General features: G+C 33.9%; 1 protein-coding gene across 1 annotated transcript in view; it reads left to right on the top strand.

Annotated features, from left to right (window-relative positions):
• The first annotated feature begins 268 nt into the window (after positions 1-268).
• Positions 269-20,391, top strand: part of LOC145334098 (uncharacterized) — a 32,355-nt gene continuing 12,232 nt past the window's right edge. The window contains exons 1-27 of the mRNA XM_080179383.1: positions 269-390; positions 1,062-1,128; positions 1,602-1,662; positions 2,016-2,282; positions 2,620-2,685; positions 3,052-3,138; positions 3,485-3,556; positions 4,165-4,225; positions 6,309-6,438; positions 6,866-6,999; positions 10,437-10,496; positions 10,743-10,800; positions 11,380-11,461; positions 11,911-11,972; positions 12,585-12,656; positions 13,064-13,104; positions 13,616-13,706; positions 13,990-14,026; positions 14,825-14,914; positions 15,550-15,618; positions 15,938-16,017; positions 16,826-16,866; positions 17,368-17,458; positions 17,786-17,876; positions 18,617-18,670; positions 19,479-19,524; positions 19,893-19,956. Of these exons, the coding sequence (XP_080035509.1) occupies positions 369-390; positions 1,062-1,128; positions 1,602-1,662; positions 2,016-2,282; positions 2,620-2,685; positions 3,052-3,138; positions 3,485-3,556; positions 4,165-4,225; positions 6,309-6,438; positions 6,866-6,999; positions 10,437-10,496; positions 10,743-10,800; positions 11,380-11,461; positions 11,911-11,972; positions 12,585-12,656; positions 13,064-13,104; positions 13,616-13,706; positions 13,990-14,026; positions 14,825-14,914; positions 15,550-15,618; positions 15,938-16,017; positions 16,826-16,866; positions 17,368-17,458; positions 17,786-17,876; positions 18,617-18,670; positions 19,479-19,524; positions 19,893-19,956 (2,096 nt within the window). The 5' untranslated portion in view covers positions 269-368. The remainder of the gene's footprint in view (positions 391-1,061; positions 1,129-1,601; positions 1,663-2,015; positions 2,283-2,619; positions 2,686-3,051; positions 3,139-3,484; positions 3,557-4,164; positions 4,226-6,308; positions 6,439-6,865; positions 7,000-10,436; positions 10,497-10,742; positions 10,801-11,379; positions 11,462-11,910; positions 11,973-12,584; positions 12,657-13,063; positions 13,105-13,615; positions 13,707-13,989; positions 14,027-14,824; positions 14,915-15,549; positions 15,619-15,937; positions 16,018-16,825; positions 16,867-17,367; positions 17,459-17,785; positions 17,877-18,616; positions 18,671-19,478; positions 19,525-19,892; positions 19,957-20,391) is intronic.

Below are 20,391 nucleotides of genomic sequence, written 5' to 3'. Positions count from 1 at the left end.
ACTTTATTGAAAGGATTCAATTCCTAAATTTAAGAGGAAGAAAAAAAGAAATACTTATTAAAACCCGAGATTTGAGATCAAATGCCGCGCAATTTTTTTTCTAGAATTTTCGTAGATTTTGTTGTTGTGTTGTTCCGTATTTGAGGATGTTTGTGTTGTTTACATTATTATGAAATATCTAATGAATAATAGTTTTCGTGCACTAAATTAAAAAAACCTAGCCTAAAACAATTTTAGGACCTACCTATCAGAAGCTTTCCAGATTTCTTAAAGCTTTGTGTGAATTTTTAACCTCGTTTGATAAAAATAATTCATTAAAACAAGTATTATATAAATTTTCAGACTTAGACGAACGGAAGAGATACAAAATGGGATTGACTTCTAAAATAGGTTTGTAACCTTACTTTCACTAAAAAAAGCTGATAACAATTTCTATTATAATCTTAAACAATTTCGCGGGTCACTAATAATTTTTTTTATATTATTATATATATTTAGTCGCAACGCATGCAGTAATTAACTCTATACTTAGGGAGGTTTGAACGCCAACACATGCCGAAAATTTATTCTTCAAGGCCACTTTACAGAAAGGAATGGAATATATATTTTTTACATATATATAGGGCGAGAAACTTTTCAAAATTTACCTTACTGACGATATCACAATCTTTTTAATCCAGAGGGTGAAGCAAATAAAATGTCATGACTAATTTTATTCTATAATTGTGTCCCAAAATTTTAATTGTACTTTAAACCTAAATGATTTTTCGTCTTTTCTTATACATTTTGTAACTAGCTAGGAATATAATATTGATGTAATTTATTATCTAATTCACTTGATTTTAGAACATTGATTCCGATCGATTATTCAAAATTTTATAAGCAGACCATTTCCCCAATTAACATTAAGTTTTTAAATACATGTTTTTTATTAAGACTTGTAAATTATTTTGAATATTAAATAGATTTTTACTAAGTTTTTGTTGACCATGCAACGTTTGTCTGACCAAGTGGTTTGTTAAGCTTCAGTTTTGTTAATGTTGCCATTATTGTGTTTCTAGAGAAAGAGGTTGAGAAACTGTGCTCCTCGAAGAAATGTGAAGTTTGTCTGGTTCCATTCTCTACCAGGTAACCCACAGGATAGGACAATAGCGGATTAAGCAATCAACACCCCTCAATAAAATCATTGCTGTTTCCTAAGTAAAATGAAAAGAGGGGGGGGGGAATCATTATTATATATTAAGTGGGCGCGCCCATGGCTATTGGTTGGTAGGTAGGTAAATGGAAGGTTGGTGGGGTTCTACTTAGAGATCCCGTAAAACAAAGTGTTTAGAAACATCAGAGAAAGAAAAAAATGTACCCAGCTTTATTTACTTTTCATGGCGTTTAATGTAAATATAAGATCAAATTTTTTTAGAAAATTCAATAAATTTCGCATTTTCTTTCTTTGGTTGTATCACATTTCCCTAAACTAATCACATACCATTACCGAATATTATATCTGTATTATGTATCTCATCTCTCTGTATTGGTATACACTATACATACCTATTACTCTGTATCTAATGCCTATACATATGATTATCTGTTTTGAAATTTAGGGAAGCTGCGGACAAACATTATTCAGGCAAAATTCATCTCAAGAAAGTGGACAGATGGAAGGTGAGAAAGTAGATAGATAGATAGATTGGTACTGATAATTATATGAATCAGTGGCCTTAAATAATTAATAAATAGATTTATAAATGAATGATAGATAGATGGATCAACAGAAAAGTAATTGAATATAAGTGCTTATTTGCTTTGAAATTGTTGATAATTTTTAAAGAAGAAGTGTTTTAGTAAGATAATAATGCCTTGGCTTGTAAACTGGCTTAACTCATTGAACAGTTGTACATATGTAGAGATAGTTCTAAAGATAGATAATGAAATAAACCCCAATAGCGTTTTAATTGTCTCGTCCAGTGGCATGAAGAATATCTTGTTTTAGCCCCACTAAATTGTTTTTGTTTCAGGAAAAATATAGGTCAGCACACGAGGATAAATCCTCCTCTGAAGATGAGGAGAGAAGGAGGAAGAAAGAGGAGGAGGATTACCTGAAAGAAAGGGAAAGGAAGAGAGACAGGAACAGGGATGACCGTCGGGATGATCGCCGAGACGATCGACGGGATGACCGTCGGGATGATCGACGCGATAACCGTCGGGATGATCGACGCGATGACCGTCGAAATGATCGACGAGATGACCGCCGGGATGATCGACGAGATGACCGAAAGGGCAAGGTATTTTAAAGTTTTAAACAATGTTAGATTAGTTAATCAACAACTGTAGCCAAAACGTCAATACGTCCATCCCTGATATTTGATTTGTGTGCTTTCTTTTAACGTTGATGTTTTTCTTTACTTAATGTTGATTTTTGACCATTAGGCATAATGTTATAAGCGAAGAATCTCTATAATCAATATTTAGAAATGCAGCTATGTCCTCATTTTGCAACAAATTTTAAAAAAACCTAGTTTTAGCGCCGACCTGCAATTTGTGTTACTGTCTGTCCGTTTGTCCTACTGTCTGCTTGTATAGCTTTGCTTCTATGTATGTTGTCATCCTTGTTTTTATTAGAGAGAGGAGGAGAGACGGGAGTGGAGAGAACAGGAGAATATGAGGAAGGAGGAGGCAGCAAAGAAAGTAAGTTTTTTTAAAGTGTTCCAGTAGCTTGACGTTGCCCTCGCCAAGCCTCTAGGGGCTTTGTCTAAAGAGAGTTGTGGAATATAGCCTTTTAAATAGTTAAACTACTGTATAATCTGAAATGTCAGTCTGTATCTCTGTCTGAAACACTTTTTGGAAAAATATGATTTTCTCGGCTTCTCTTTAAGATTGATACCTAGCAGAAATTTATTTTAAAAACTCAGTACCTATTCAAAAATATCCAAATATATACAAATAAAATGTAAATAAAAATATAGCCAAAACTATTTTATTCCCCCTATACTTGAGATGTCGAGTTTTTCTCATTTACAAGACTTTGGGGAAGATTCATTTGATGTTTTCTAGGAGGAAGCTTTGAAAAACAAGGCCCACGAGGAGGTTGAAGAATTGATCAGACAAGACGAACAGGCCAGAATTGAAAAAGAAGCGAAGGTATATTTTTTGTTGATTTATGGAAGTTGTTCTGAAATGTGTTTGTATTACTATTCTATTAACATTATTAGTGTTCTCATGTATAGGGATTCAATAGGGCTTTTATTTTCAATATTTAATATAAAAAAAGAGCTTCAACCAACATCTGAATTAATTCCCCATAGGTAAACATTTCGTAATTTTAGCTGATTTTTGGGGTGACTGCCTTAGTAAATTACTAGGTACGTTTAATTTGAGGTAGCCAAAAACAGCTGAAATCATGAATTATTTTTTTCCTTCAAATTAATTCAGTTGTTAGTTTTTCCTGTAACCTTTACCTGTATCAAAAACCATTTTGATTTTCAAGGACAAGGCGGAACGAGGAGCCCTTGGTGCGGTGCAGGCAATACTACCAGAACATGAAAAACAGGCAGCCATGGTGGGTACTCGTTTTAGATATATACAATAGAAAATTTTGTTGCCACTATATGCAGGGATTTTAAATGATATGACGATGGACGATTAATGGCCGTATATTCACCACGATTATAAATTAAATTACCACTTCTGTAGATTAAAATTATTGGAAAAGGTTTGAACAAACCAAAAAAATTTCAAGTACCTACTAAAAGTTTTAAAGCCAATGACCCCTCCCTCCCATCTACTAAAAAAGATATTTAATTCAGTCATGAAGAAAATATTTTATTTAAATGATTCAGCTGCTTCTGTGGGAAAATATAATTTGATATATGAGGAAAAATCAGTTGAATCGGTGGAAATACATTTGTCGCCTATAATAGCACACCCTCGGCCTCTAGTGGTTGGAGAGGTGATAAGTTCGATTCTTGGGCAAACCAATAAACTTTATTAAAAGTACCTACTTGAAACTGCAATATAACTTCAATGATAATTATAATTTTTGTATGGAATGTGTGATAATGTAGGGAATGTATTGGCTCTTCAACGGTATTATATAACCAACCACACCTCATTGTGAATTACTTACATACTCTATTTATCATACGCCACTAATAATTCTTATTTTAGGATATTTTCAATCTGGCTTTGAGGGCGAGAGAAGTTATTGCTTTGAAGAAGGGAGAAAAAGGTACCCAAAGTTTTTAAGGATTCACTTATATCTAAAAAAAAGTTGGAAATTAGGTCTATTGTATTGGGACCAAAATAAAAAGCCTGCGCCTTATTATTACTCAATACAACTTGTATATTCATTTAGAAAAGAAAAACAAAAGCCAACTGGTCTAGAAAATACTTTGAAACTTAGCTAAAATTTCATATTTTCATACTATTTTCTTAAGTGGCAGATAGCCTAAATTCGAAGTTTCTAAGCAATAAAACGTTTAAAAACCTTGCAGCATTAATAAACATTACTGTAGAAATGATTATATAAAGGTAAATGCCCAATCACCAAACTTTGTGCAACATACATTTGATACAACTAATTGAAGTTTCTTCACCTTTTTTACGAAGTTATTTTCTCTTAGATAAGTAATAATACTTAATCTAGTACCTAATGTTTTCAGCTGTTTAATAGCTAAATCTAGAAATTGTAAAATTTTGTTATTAATATATCCAATAAAATTAATTAGAATACGAAAATTAATTGAAGAGGTTTAATTCTACTGAAATATTTGGGAATAGTCCATTTCGTGGCAACGCACCTTAAGGGGCTATTCGTCATATTTTTAAGATGGGTTTTGTTAGGTTATTTTAGGTTAGGATAGGGACTATACCTAAACATTTGATGTTAAAATATCATTAAAAAGTCTTGTAAAATGGCTAACAGCTGAGAAGCAGCCGTTACCCAGCTGCCATATGAATTAGCCCCCACTATTTTTGAGAGTATTTTTAAGCTCAGCACCCATGAAAAGCTACCCCTTGACACGACACAAGCCCTATCTACACATCATACTCTTGGCCACTCTCAGCCGTTAAGTGGCTGGTACAAGAAATTTTAAAAATGGTTATTGGTAACATTTAACATGAATAAAAGCAAAATTATGTTTCAAGAAGTTGTTTCCTACGTAATAACTAATGGATTTGCCCTGAAATTGGCCAAAAAAAGGCTATACGGCTGAGCCACCAGCCGTTAGCCATCACTTTTCCACCTTTTTGTTTGATTTATGGAAAATAGGCCTACCAAGGAATACTCATGCCAAGTTTGATAACGAAATTCCGATTTTAAGTGCCATTTGCGCATGGATTACGAAAAGGATGCATTAAACCTCCCCCCCCCCCCCTTAAAAAATTAAAACATTCATTTTAAATCTCTGAAAGTCTCTTAATCTAGCATAGGCTCTTTGTGGGCAGTTTAAATGCATCAGAAATTAAAATTAACAGAGGAAATAAAAAAATTGTAAAAAAATGTTTTTCTTAAATTGGAATTTTAGAGTCTGGCCCCTAAAATTAAAGTTAAAATTTTGAAAGAAACCGGGCCCTGCAACAACCTAAACTAAACATGAAACTATGGCATTATACCTGTATATTAAGAATAATATATGGTTTGGTATGTTGCGGGGCCCGGTTTTTGGTGAAAATCTTAAAAAACTGAAAAATATTGCCAAAATTTATTGCAAAAATATTTAGGAAATGACATAATTTTTTTTTAAAAGCAACTATAAAATGGATGAAATTAGTTTTTAAAAAATCTAAAACCCCAGTTTCCTAATATATCATGTAATATTATGAATATAAATAGGTTAAGAAACTTCATTGTATCAATGTAACACTGAAAAAAAATATTTTTTCTAAAGATGGTGAAAATTCAAAAGGCAAAATTCATGACGTGAAAATAATCCTGAACCTTCATGTTTCAAAGTTCATAATTCATCAACCAGTAGTTGAAAAGACAAAAACTCTTCGGTTTCATATGAGATAGGGTATATATTTTTAAAATAAATTATTAATTTTGAGGAATTCCAATGTTGATTTTTGGCGAAATGTCCGGCCTTAGACCGCTGTGCCAGGGTGGCAAACACAAAAGCTGATTATTATTAAGGATTTAGTAGTATAGTAGCTGTCAAATTGCGTACATACATTTTCTTCAATAGGTAGGTTTTTACTTTTATTAAGTAAATAAAAAGATTAAGCATAGATAATGTTTTAGTATGCAACATTTTATTTCTATATCCAAATGATTATACCTAAACTATACAAAAATTTTGTTATCGTAGAATTAGCTGTTAGAAACGGGTCCACGCTGGAACGGTCAAGCCGTGATAGAGTGAGCCGCGACCGAGTGAGCCGTGACCGTGATCGCGATGGTGACAGACGAAGCCATGATCGCTATGACCGATATTCAAGGTTTGTTGTGTCAATGTGTATCTTAAATATTTCCTAAAGATGACAATATCCATAAAATCAATATTAATAGGTAATATGTTAGACTTAAAAATTCTATAATAAGACTTAGTTAAAATGTGTAAGTTGATAATTATGAACATACTTGCATTAAACATTTTATGTTTAAAATTTTTTTTTAGTAGAATTCTCAAGTTTTATCTAGAAACTATTTAAAAAGGGGTTGTATTTTTTCACCTTTTGAAAAATTCAAAATTATTTTAATTTTTAAAACAATGTTCTCAAAAAAGTTTGTATTTACAAAAATTTCTTGGTCTTTGCTAGATTTAGCAGATTTTCATCGCATGTTACTTTTTTTCTCTTGTTAATTTGTCGTACAATTTCTAATCCCTCAAGATCCCTGAATCTTATTAAGTCATTTTGTTTTCAGGGAAAGGCGAAATGACCGTGGCAGCAATGACCGACACAGCCGGTCACGCGGCGATGACCGGAGAAGCCGAGACCATGACCGGGGTGATGACCGAAAAAGTCGCGACAAAGACAAAAAGCCTGAAACAAAATCGGGAAGGCGTTGTCTAATATTAATATAAACCCCGAAAGCATACATACATTATTTAGGAGAATTATTTTGGTTAATTTTCGGTGTATTTTGGTTTAGTTAGAATTAACATCCATCATGAAATGTTTAAAATGTAAAATTTTGCGGTTGGTTCTTACCGTAAATATTTTTCCCATGGAAACAAATAATTTTCCACAAAGACAAACATTTTCCCATAAAGACAAATATTTTCTCAAGGCGGCCAATTTTTTCCCATTCATTCATTCATTGCCTTTTAGTTCTCGGCAGAACGTAGGCCATGCACAATGGTTCTCCAATCTTCCTTTTTTTGGGCACGTTTTGAGGCATTGCTGAAAGATGGAATTTTCTTTTCTTTCAGTTCACTTAAGAGTTCCCTCCTCCAGGTTGTTTTTGGTCTACCTGGTTTCCTCTTTCCTACGTGGGGGTTCCAAGTCAAGGCTTGATTGGTTAAATCATCATGCCCTTTCCTTAGAGTGTGCCCCAGCCATCTCCATTTTCTCTGTTTTATTGTCAGTTTAATGTCTGACATATCACTGCGCTCTAGAAGCTCAGCATTTGTGATCTTATTTGGCCAAAAGATCTTGTGGATTCTCCTTAGACATTTATTGACATATGTCTGTAGCTTGGAGACCACTGCTGTGTTTAGGAACCAAGTTTCAGCCCCATACAGCAAAACAGAGAGAACATTTGATTTGAACAGTCTTAACTTGGTCTTTATGGAGATGTTGTTGGAATTCCAAATTTTGTTCAGGCTGGCAAAGGCTGTCCTAGATTTGTTAATTCTAGCTTTAACATCTGTTAAAGTGCCTCCAGCTTCATCAATTTTACTTCCAAGATACTCAAAACAATCTACATCCTCAAGAATCTGGTCTCCAATAGTAATTGGTTCTTGGGAATTTGCATTTAATCTGAGTATTTTGGTTTTAGGAACATTTATTTCTAGTCCAATTTGCTTGGAGGTTTCAGCTATCCTGTTAGTCCTTCTTTGCATTTGACTTCTATTGCTTGTTAACAAAGCGATATCATCAGCAAAGTCCAGATCTCCTAAATATTTGGGATTGCCAAATAGCTCCCAGCGAATGCCATCATTGCTTTCACAGTTCTTCATGATCCAGTCAATGGCAAGGAGGAAAAGAAAGGGAGAAAGAAGGCATCCTTGTCTGACGCCTGTTACGATCTCAAAAAAGGTTGATAGTTTACCTTTATACATTACATTTCCACCTCCTTTATGATAGATAGCTTTAATGATATTGATTATCTTTTCTGGAATGCCATAGTGTCGGCAGATTTTCCAGAGAGATCTTCTGTCTAAAGAATCAAATGCTTTTTTGTAGTCAATGAAGTTTACAAAAAGCTCAGAGTTCCATTCCTTGGATTGCTCTATGATGATTCTTAGAGAGGTTATCTGATCAATAGTGGAACGGTTTGGTCTAAATCCAGCCTGATTAGGTCTTAGCTTTTCATTAACCTTCTTCTTTATTCTATTAAGAAGAATCTTACTAAGGATACGGCCAGGTACTGAAAGGAGCATTATCCCTCTGTAGTTTCCACATTGGGTCAAGTCTCCTTTTTTGGCTAGTATTGAGATATGTCCATTCTTCCAGTCCTCTGGACATAACTCAACATTCCATATCTTTGTGATCAGAGGTAGGAATGCCTCAGCAGATGTATCTAGGTCTGCTTTTATGACCTCAGCTGGGATGTTATCAGGTCCAGCGGCCTTGTTATTTTTCAAACTTTTAATGGCCTCCTTGATTTCCAATAGATTTGGCGCTCGACAGTCAATGTCAAGTGCATCTGAGGGTGGAATCTCAGTTTCTTCCTCTGGAACTGGAAGATTCAGCAGTTCAGTGAAGTGCTCTGCCCATCTATTTAGAATATCTTCATCAGTTTTAAGGAGTGAACCATCCTTGTCCCTGATGTGTGATCCTGATTTGTGTACTTTACCTGCAATGCTCTTAGTAATCTCATAGACATCTTTCATTCTATTTTGATTAGCAGCATTTTCTGCTTGCATAGCAAGGTTTTCCAAGTGTTGTTTTTTGTCAATTCTGACACTTCTTTGGATTTCCCTGCTGAGCATCTTATACAGGTCTTTATCTTCTGGAGAGTTTCTGGAGAGTGTCTTTTGTCTGACCTCTCTTCTTTGATCCATGAGATCAATGGATCTTTGAGTGATCCACGGCTTTTGGTTAGCCTTTTTGAAACCTAATTTTTCTTGGCTAGTATCATTATAAACTTTTTTGATACCTTGCCAAATATCTTCAACTCCATCATCCTCTTGAAGAGTCAACAACTCAAATCTGTTTTTTAGAGTGAGCTTAAACTCTTGTAGCTTTTCAGAGTTTTGAAGGGTTGTTAAATTATACTTTTTCCTGGGGTTAGGCTTTGTGTCCTGCTTTTTAAATCTAAGCCGAACTTTAGAAGATAGAAGATAATGGTCTGAATTAACATCAGGTCCTCTTTCAACCCTGACATCAAGGAGAGAACCTTTAAAACGTCTAGATATACAGATGTGATCTATCTGATTAAAGGTTCTTTGATCTGGTGATCTCCAGGTGGCAGTATGAATCTTCTTGTGTTTAAAGATGGTTCCACCAATGACAAGTTTGTTTTCAGTACAGAAACTTACAAGTCTATCACCGTTGTCATTTTCCTTGCCATTACTTAAGCCTAGGCCATATCTGCCCATGACTTCTTCTAAATTCTCATTATTACTTCCCACTTGAGCATTGAAATCTCCTAGGAGCATGGTCAGGTCCTTTTCTTTATGACCATTCTTAAATACAGAGTCAAGCTGGTCATAAAATTCGTTTTTGACCTCTGTATCTGCTTGTTCTGTAGGAGCATATGCTACTATTATTCTCAGATTGATGTTTTTATCTGAGGATTTGAAGTAAGCCTCCATGATTCTTGGACCATGGGGTTGCCAACTGATCATGGCCTGCTCTGCTTGCTTGGTCAGCATAAGAGCCACCCCTTGGTTATGTCCTAGATCCTCATTCATATGGCCTGAGTAAAGTATTTTCAAGCCAGAATGATGTTTAAACTCTCCATTATTTGTCCACCTTGATTCGGTGATAGCCAGGATATCAACCTTGGCTTTAAGCATTTCTCGGCAAATGTTTTCTGTCTGGCCTGACTGAAACATTGTCCGAACATTCCAGGTGCAAATTTTTGCTGGTCTGCGGGAATTCAGAATCATCCGCCTGACTGGTCCTTTAGCGGTTTCCCAGCCAAACATCATATTGTTGTTTCCAACCTCTACTTCGTTCCCGAGCCCAAAGTTAAATTGGTCTTTACTTTGTGCAGATTGAACATGAGCAGGTTTTTTTCTAGGGAAGGATTGTTAGCCCCACCCAAACCCCCTGAATTTTTTCCCATACCTAATAACAATATTATTCAACTAAATCTGAATAGGAATTCATGCAAAGGTACCAGAAAGAATTGGATGAGAAACTGAAGAAATTTGATGAAAAAGGAAAAGAGACTTATCATGAACAGTTTAAGATTAGATTATCAACCAAATTCTTATGAAAAATTCATAAAATTTACATCAAGTATAATAACACCTAGAAAAGCAAAGATTTGTTTTGTTTCTACTTTTTAAGGGTAAAAATAAAGAAAGCTATAATTTTATGTTTATCCATCTGATATAAAGATATGCTTGGTTCATACCTTTGCTCATACATTTCTTGTCTGACAAGTCTCTCTTTTTTTGCTACAGAGGAAGTTATAGAAACGTGGGAGGAACGCGCCAAACGAATGGAAAAAGAACGAAAGGAAAAAAATTGTAATAGATTAAGCATTGTTGTATTCATAGTTATTATTAAGTAGCAGCGGATACGGAAATGAAAAAATAATTTTTCTTGTATTCATTCGAATCCGGTGGATAAAAACCGGTTCTCATCCATACGAAAAAACTATGTCTAGCATCGTATTTTATCCAGCTTTCTACGAATATAAAAATGTACAATCATAAGATTAAAACCAGTTTTCTTGGCCCGTGCCTTCGGCACCTCGGGGCTAAAAAAAACTTGTTTTAATCTTAAAATTATTCATTCTATATCCGCGGAAAGCTGTTTATAATACGATGCGAGAAATAACTATTCTTTAACCCTGAGTATTTATTTTAATCTAAGTTTTAATGTAATTTGATTAGGTATTTTTCTAGTGATAACATACCTAGTAAAAAGGGTTATCCGATTGCAAATAGCTTAAAGCCTGTCTAGGACTAATCCAAAGCTTACATGTAACGTTTTAGATAGTTTTAAAAACTCAATTTTATAGGTACATATGATAAAGTACCTACCTACCTATGAAAAAAATGCAGAAAATTTTGCAATTTTTTTGTCATGTTAGGAGGCTGAAAGGAAAGCTAGAGAAGAAAAGAAAGAGGAAGAAAGAAAACAAAAAGAAGAGGAGAGAAAAAAGAAAGAAATGGAGGTGAGATAGATTGATAGAAATATTAATAGATAAATGGATGGATATTTCACATGATTAGATGAATAGATGTATATATGATAGATGTAGAATATACGTGGAATCGTAATTTTAGCCTGCTGCAAGAGTCAGTTTATTACAGAACATGAAAATCTGGTGTAAGATCCAAGTTACAATATATTCATTGGATAGATGTTTGTGTAGAAACTAGTAAGAGACAATAGGCTTTAAAAATACACCTATGGACCTATTTAGATCTTCCCTAAAATAAAGAAATCAATCGGTTCAGTAGTTTAAGGTAGAGAGATTTCAATCACATGAAAACAAAACATTACTTCTTACCTAAAGGTAAATTCGCTTGCGCTCCAATTAAGATTGCATAGAATAAGATGGTTATCAATTCAATTAAGAACTTTATAAAACATTTTTGAGGATTCTCTTGTTTATTTCAGATGCTTGATTCTAGCCTGACTATGGATGAAATGGACGCACTGAAACGGCAGCGCGAAAAGGATAGTTGGATAAATATTTATTCGCGGGACAAAGGAAGATAAATTAGTCTTCCCCCCAACAGCAAAACCAATTTTAGAACTTTTACCAGGGCTATTGTCTTATCCATTATTGTTCCTGCTTTTGAATTAAAGCGCAGTCTTGTTTTCAAGTTTTCAATATATTCTAATATTATTGTCTAGAAAATATATATTGAAAGTTTGGAAATTGAAATTTTGGCATATTTTTCGAATTTAACAATAACATTAACAAAAATAAATCTAAACCCCCCCTAATATCAATTTCATAGTCCGTAGAGACTTGTGTCGAAAATTATTTTAGTATTTAATCCCAGGGTTCTAAAAGTAGAAGATAGTGGTCTATTAATTGATATACACCCATTCCCCTATGATAATTCACAAAATTAACCCTTCTTCAGATTACAATAATTGGTTGAAAGGTTCGGATTCCCAACTTAATTAATGAACCAACCTTTCAAATTCATTAAACTTCCCTACAAATAAGAAATGATATTATAAAACTTTAGGGACTACTGTAATAAACAGCGCATTGTCCCCTTTGTACCATTGTGTACCTACCTAGTGTATGATGTTTTTATTTTGTCCAACTGTTAGGAAGTGGATGAACACAGTAGTGACGGGGCTAAGCATAAGAAAAAGAAGAAGAAACGCGACTATTCCAGATCAAGGTTAATTATTTTCTATGCATATTGCATATATACCCGCGGCATTGGCGTTAAATCATAGCGTGCTTGCTTACTATCGGAGAGTTGACGGGTTCGAGTCTGGTCCACATCGCGTTATACTAGAGACGTAAAAAATCGTACTCATGCTATGTCTTTGACACGTGACACTTATAGTAAGAGTAAGGGGAATACCTTGGCCCATAAAAAGACTTAACTCATTACCAAGCACAGTTAAGACTTCTAGACAAAGGTCGCGGGAGTCTAACCCTGCGGGACCACTTTCCTAACCCTGTGGGCAATCATTTACTTTTACCTAACCAACCGAAAATAACCTACCAAAAGCTAATGTGAACACACGACGAAACCCGCAACTTTGTTTTCTTTCCATGATCCATATTTTTATATTTTAGATCTCGAAGTCGTGGCAGACGTGATCGTTCTAGAAGCAGGAATAGTATATTTATTATCATTATTAAACAAGGCTAATTATGTTCAAAATCAGCGTAGCCATAAACTTATATTAAAGTCCTGTTTTTTTATTATTTAGCCAATGCAATGATTTTTAAGTTTTGGAACGTATTATCAATATTAAGGAAGTTAAATTTAATTTTCTTACATATTCGTACAAGAGTGACAGTAGATCATAGAATTTTACGGATATACCATAGTTATAGAGAAGTGCTGTTTCTTACACTTTGATATTACTAGGTAAACGTCAAAATATTTCTTGACCTTTTCAAATTAACTTAAGAAGGTCATGCATAGCCCTTAAAAGGCAAAAATTATGCATAGATAGTTCCAGCAGATACAGTCCGTGTCCTCGAAAAGGCTGTTTTTTTTCAATAGTCGGGTTGATTAGTTTGTCTTTTTGCTGGCTATAACAAGATGGCTTTGATTCGCTCAAGAAACTTAGGATAAAGATCTTGCAATCTAAAAATAATAATTATCCTTGGATGGCAGGAGTAGGGACAGAAGGAGATCACGCAGCCGCAGCCACAAGAAGCGCAAGAAGGAGAAGCGGTCAAGGGACAGTGAGAGCGGTTATCCGGACAGGAATAGTTTTCAACTTGAATTTGACCTTTGACACGGGCTTTGTTATCATGGCTTGAGGGGTAAAAATTAAGAGAAAAATTTTCTGCATTTCATGAGCTTGGGTAGAAGCTTGGGGGTAATATTGAATCTTAATTTGATTGCACAAAATAATAGTGTCTAAACTTTTCCACCAATAAGTTTAATCTACATAAAGGACACTTCTGTTTATACTATTAGGTAGCAATAGTTTATCGTCCTAAATGAATACAAATTTGTAAATAATATCAAGTTAAAAACTTTTTAGAGAAGAAAAGAAATCACGTAAAAGATCTCGATCAAAGGTAAGAAAAGCTTTCAGATAGCCTCAAAAGTTTATCTGTCTATCAATCGTGGCTGTTATTCTTAGAAAATTTGGCCTATCTTCGCTGAATTTGATGTTGTTTTTTTTATTGGAGAAGGGGTTCAGGGTTAAAGTAGTAAAATAATTCTCAGTTGTGCTCTCAAGTATTAGGATATCTAGGTAGATATTTATCTGACTGTTTCAGTTTCCTTTAATTTATTTTCTGTCATTTTTTATTTAGTTTTTTTAGCTTTATGCTTAACCATTTGTTTAATTAGGTTTATTATACACATCTATATCAAATAACTAGGGTTGGCAATCCGTCCAATTTTTGGACCGGATTCGGATTCTGAAAAAAAATCCGCCCAAAAATGATACGGATTAATCTGTGGATTTCGGATTCCGGATTCTAGCAATATTTTAAAAAGCCTTTTTATAAATAAATTACCTAAGGGATTAAATTTTACCGGGAACTGGGAAGAATCAAAAGCTGCGTTTTTCATATTTTCACAGTAGCTTTTCTCCTATTTCTAGACTAGGCCTACAGCGGCCAAAATGACGGTTAAAATTAAAATATATTTTCGGACCAAAAAAACTAAAGACGCTAATTTAAGCCTAACAATTAAGAATCCGAATCCGCTATTAAAATAACGGATTCCGGATTCGGATTTTGGATTACAAAATTGTCCAAAGATTGGACGGATTCCGGATTCGGATTTGCAACCCATCCTACAAATAACAATTATCTTTTTTTTTGTAATGGAATACCTAAGCTTTTTTGAGGATAAATTCTGTTTAGGAGCCTAAAATGGAGGATGTTATGGAGGGGGGATACGAGGATATGTACGCGGAGGAGGCCCAGCCCATGAAGAAGGGGGTTCTAGAACAGGTAAAGCTATTTCCAGTACTGAAAAATCATGTATCATACCGTATTGCATCCAGTTTTCTATGAATATTAAAATAAAAATCATAAGATTTAAACCAGTTTTGTTAGCCCGTGCTCTAGGCATCTCGGGGCTAACAAATCTGGTTTTAATCTTATATGAAGTTATAATTGTACATTTTTATATCCGCGGAAAGCTATATATAATACGATGCAATAATAAGATAGGTAACTATTCTAGTAGACGAGCGTTAGTCACAAATGATTGATTCCAAGAATACCGATGAAAGTTTTGGATGATATAATTTCCCAAAGGCTAACTCTAAGAAATTCAATTATTTATAGCTGTCTTTTATATGTGTATAAAATGAAAAAAAACGTAAACATGTAATATAGTGTTCATTTAATAGCCGGTAGATTCCCCCAGTGAATGGGGTAAAGTCGATTGATGGATATCGTTAACTTATATTAGTCTGATAAAAGTACATTTTTTAGCGTCGACAAAAATCTTGTGCAATATCCAAGCAATAATAAAGCAATGGTTTTGACCATTAATATGTCCGGATTGTTCCTTTACTTTGCTCTTATTGGTCCATTTTGCTGAGTAGGGAATTCTAGATGTACCATATTTATAAATTTAGGAAAAAGAAGAGCCAGAAAAAGAAAATGAACAAAATACAGAAGTCAAGAAAGAATCCACCGATGGAAAGGTATAAGAAATTGTTTTTAACATTTTTATTTGGAAAAGTACATTATATGATAATTATCATCAAGTTCAACCTGTTCATGAAGAATCTCGTAATAATTTGGTATAATCTGGAAAGCATTATATTTATAACTATATTACATAGAAAGTCATATAAACATTATGAGTCCATCTAGCTTTTGCAATCCATCCGTTCGTATGTTAGATAGTCCGTTCTTCCGTATAAGTTATCAGAAATCTATCTTTGGCTATAAAAGTTTTGTACGTCTGCATTAAAGGACAGTAATCTTTTTTTCATTAAAACTATTCTTGTTTTTTTTCAGGTTCCAGGAGTGTTGGATCCACGCCTGCTAGACTCCATGGATCCTGAAACTATGATGAGAATTCTCACTGGAAAATCAAAGTATGTTCGTTTGTATGTCTGTCCGTCTGTCTGTATATGTCTATCTATCTATCTAGATTCAGATAGAGTTCTCAAAGGAAAATTAATGGACATATGTCTCTATCAAGCTGTCTGTCTTTAAGTCAGTGTTGCGGATCCGCATTGATTGTATGCGGATCCGGATCCTCCAAATTTGGTCAGTGCGGATCCGAATCCTTGACAATAAAAATAAAATCACCAAATTTTTCAAAAAATATTTATTCTTTAATCTCGAAGTCAAAAGAGTTTGGGAGTGATCAGCTGATCTTAACAAGGTTATCAGATATTTCAAAATTTGTAAGTGACTATTTTATATATATTTAGGTAGATTTTTCCATAAATTTATACCTAAGGATCCGGATCCGGATCCTTGGACTCAAAAAAATTCGGATCCTTGCGGATCCGGATCCGCAACACTACTTTAAGTCATACAGTAAATCTTATTCTCTATTTGATTGGTTGTTTTTTTTTTGTCTGACTATCTGCCTATTTTATTAGTCCCCACATTTGTTCATCTAATTATTTGTTTGTCAACAAAATTTTCCATCTGTATTCTGTGTCTATCTATATATCTGTCTGTCTATCTCTCTCTATTTCTCATCTCTTCTATTCGCCTGTTCGTTTCATTGACTTTCTATAAGTCTGTTTCTTTGTTTATTACTACTGTAAATTAAACCAGTACCCAATTTGCTTTTCATTAGTTGGTTAACAATTTTTGTTACATAATCGGTTAGTTTGAACTAGCTTTTGTATTCTTGTCCAGTATAATACTATATTTTAATGTGTTTAGACTTGAAGATGAAATTGGAAAGAACAAAAAAGAAGATCCAGGAAAAGATTCTTTTTATTTATATTCTTTATTATTTTAACCTTGATTTTCAGTATCGATGTTACTCTAATATGAAATGTCCGCCTGTCTCTAAGAAACGTGATTTTCTCAAGATAGACAACTTAAATTTTTGGGGAAGATTTCTTTCCGTAGGTACTTTGTTCACAACAGAAACGCCCAGTTCTACACACAATTTATTTTTTCCCCTGCTTCAAAGAATTCCATTTTGTCCAACCCTAGTTAAAATTAAATTTTGCATCACTCAACGGGATATTAGTGTCTTCGATGAAGGGAAAAGTAGCTTTTTTGCTGATTTTTCAAATTTTTCCCATATCGTTGGTTTTCTTAGTCTGATTTTAAAACTTTCTTTGGTTAAAAGTATCAGTAGGTACGTAACATTATTAAAATTTAATTTTCCCCCACATATTTATGTTCCATCCTCCCCACCCCCTGAAAACGCTTACCCCTCGCCTTCTAAGCATATGATAAAGAATCTTGTAAAGACGCAGAGAATGGTGAGCCTGAGGAGGAGAAAGAGATAGTTGATGATCCCAACGACATGTCCATACCTATAGACCCAGACACACTTCTCAGGTATCTTTCAGCAGTTTTATAGATCTTAATAGACAAGAAACAGACACATTTATTCGTCCTGCACCAAAATTTTATAATTCAATTAATTTTTAAGTCCTATATTATATGATACATATTTAAAATGATATTACATATGACGATTAGACACAATAATTTAACTTAAATCAATTCTTAAAAATGTAAAGAAATCTACGTATTCAAGTAATTTTGAGATAGATTTATGTAATTTATTGTTGTTTCATCTTATAAAAGATATTATGTAATGTAATCCGACTGTCTAATTAATTTATCCTTGCTTTTATGGATGTTTCATGCTTATTTATTTAGGAAATGTTTCAACCCTGTGACTGGTATTGGGTATTGTCAGATTTGCAACAAGATTTTTGTTTCCGGCAAAGAGGCAAACAAACATTTCAAGGTAGGTATTTTTTTATTTAGTTTGCTTGATTTAGAACATTTAACAATAGTTTGCTTGAAAAACCTAGAAATTAATTCTTTTGGGAAAACCCTGCTTCCTCCCAGGCTCTTACAGTATTATATCGGCTTATTTTATAAATAGAGGTTTTAGTGTGGTTAAATTTATTTTTTCGTATTTAAACCTGGTTTTTATCCATTACTGAAGTATGTTTAGTTTTTGCATTGTTCAACAATTCAAATGATTAATACTTTTCAATCATTTGCATTTGCTAATTGTAACAGAAAACAATTTCCAATTACATGAAGTAGTTATTAGTACCTAGTATGTTTTATTTTGAAGCAGTATGATGTCTATTATATGACCATTATCTGTTTTAGACTATTTAATTTCATTAGGTTTATAAGTCATATTAAAATTTTTTTATTACTTTTCAGGGGAATAGTCCCTTTCGTGGCAACACCCCTTAAGGCGCATTTCGTCGTATTTTTAAATGGCTTTTTACAGGTTATTTTAGGTTAGGTTAGGTTAGGTTATATTCAGTTAGGTGATTGCCCCACAGGGTTAGGCAATTGAATTGGCCCCGCTCCTTAAGGTGTGTTGCCACGAAATGGACTATATCCCTTTTCAGTGAGTCGATTAAGCTCAAAAGCTATTTTTCTATCTATATATCTATTAATTATCTATCCTTCTGTAGAGACATATCTATCTATCTATATACATAAATTATCTATCTATCTCAGGGAGACAAGCATGCACAGAAGGTGTTAATCTATTCGGAAATGCTACTTAAGGAATATATTTATATAGTTGATCAAAAAAAATTTTCTTTATATTTTTGAAAACCCATATCTTTTTGGAGACAATATACCTAATCAAACAGCTTTTTAGTAGCAAAGTTACTCTACAACTCACTTTTTTTATTGTCTTACAATCGAGGAAATTGTACTTGGTACGTCTTTAATTATCTGTAAGACATTTCTTATGGGAAATGTGTTATTATCAGCTGTTATTGAAGATAGACTGCTGTGCTGAAATTACGCTTGAATTTTTCCATGACCACTGATTATCTACAATTAAATTCATTTGCCCGTATGTCCTACCACCATTCTGTCTGGAGGTAGATATTTTGAGGAAAAAGTCTAGTTTCTTTGCTTCTATTAAAGATACTAGCGGCTACGCCCCTAGAGGCCTCTAGTGGCATTTTGAATGTTTTTTTTTTATTTAAAATATCTAATTAGAAAAATAATTGGTTTGTGTTTCGTTCAAGTCTCTTTTCCGGTAGGGGTAAATTTTTTCTAGGAGCGATTTCTCTTGGGAGGGTGGTGGTACCCTCCCCCAAAATAGTTATAAACCTTCCCAGGACCTATGAGAAGCTACCCTGTTAAGGAGAACCCGATCGGTTCAGCGGTTAGCGAGATCCTTCGGTACAAACACACAAACAAACAGACAAACACACAGGCATCCTGTTACTTTAGTATAAGGATATCTTATCTATTTATGTTTCAAGTTTTCATAAATCCTTTCGAATTGCGCTTTATACACACTACACAGCCTTAATATAACAAGCGTAGCAACTGTATAAATAATTGTTGGACACAGGAAGCTGCAGTGAGAGCTGGAGAACAGACAGCTGCGCCACCACCATCAGGTAAACCGTGGGAAAAAATAAGTCTGTGGGAAAGAAAAAAACAAAGAAAAGGAGTTCATGTGAAAAATAACATTTTATGGCAGAAATGAAAACAGTTCATGAGAGGAATAGCAAGAAAAAATGGCAGTTAATGGGACAAAATAGTAGTCTGTGGCGGGAAAAGTTTTTTTTGCGAAGGAATATCAGTTCAAGGTAGAAAAAAGTAGTTTGTGTCGGGAAAATGCAGTTTCTACCTAGCGAAGGAATATCAGTTAATGGCGGAAAAAAAGCAGTCCGTGGTCAAAAGTAGCAACCCATGGCGGAAAAACCGTTTCATTGGAAAAAATGATTGTCTACGAATATAATACCTAGAAATTTGTGTTTTTTAGAATATTATTGTGAATTGTGTGAGAGCAGCTGTTCTAGTGGCAAACAAATGGTCCAACATTTAAGGTAAACAGCAAACTTTAACTTTCTTTCTAATTTTATGTTTATTGTTTATCTATTTAAAAAGCTAGCTATCTCTGTATAAACCCATCTATTTATCTATGTATCCTCCATAATCTGTTTATTTATATGCAATATGCATGTATGTACAATACATCCATAAATCTATCATCAACCCATCTTTTTGCAGGGGTGTATTTTCTGCACAAGATTTATTTTTTTTCCCCGGCTACAAATTTTTTATTTCCCTCCCCCCCCCCCCCTAGTTTTTTCTCACCAAGTAGAGGGGAAAATGGAAAAATATTTAAAGAACTCTATATTTTATTTTTTTTATCCCTCCTACCACACATTTTTTAGTTTTTTTTCACCAAGGAGGGGGGGGGGGGAATGGAAAAAATGTTTTCAGTTTTCTTAATTTTTACATTTTTTTCCCCTCTAACC

The sequence above is a fragment of the Acartia tonsa genome, chromosome 12 (assembly GCF_053477335.1).
Source record: "Acartia tonsa isolate MP-2025a chromosome 12, ASM5347733v1, whole genome shotgun sequence".
Lineage (NCBI taxonomy): Eukaryota > Metazoa > Arthropoda > Copepoda > Calanoida > Acartiidae > Acartia > Acartia tonsa.
The sequence above is the reverse complement of the archived record's forward strand: the minus strand, read 5'-3'. Positions and strand labels throughout refer to the sequence as shown.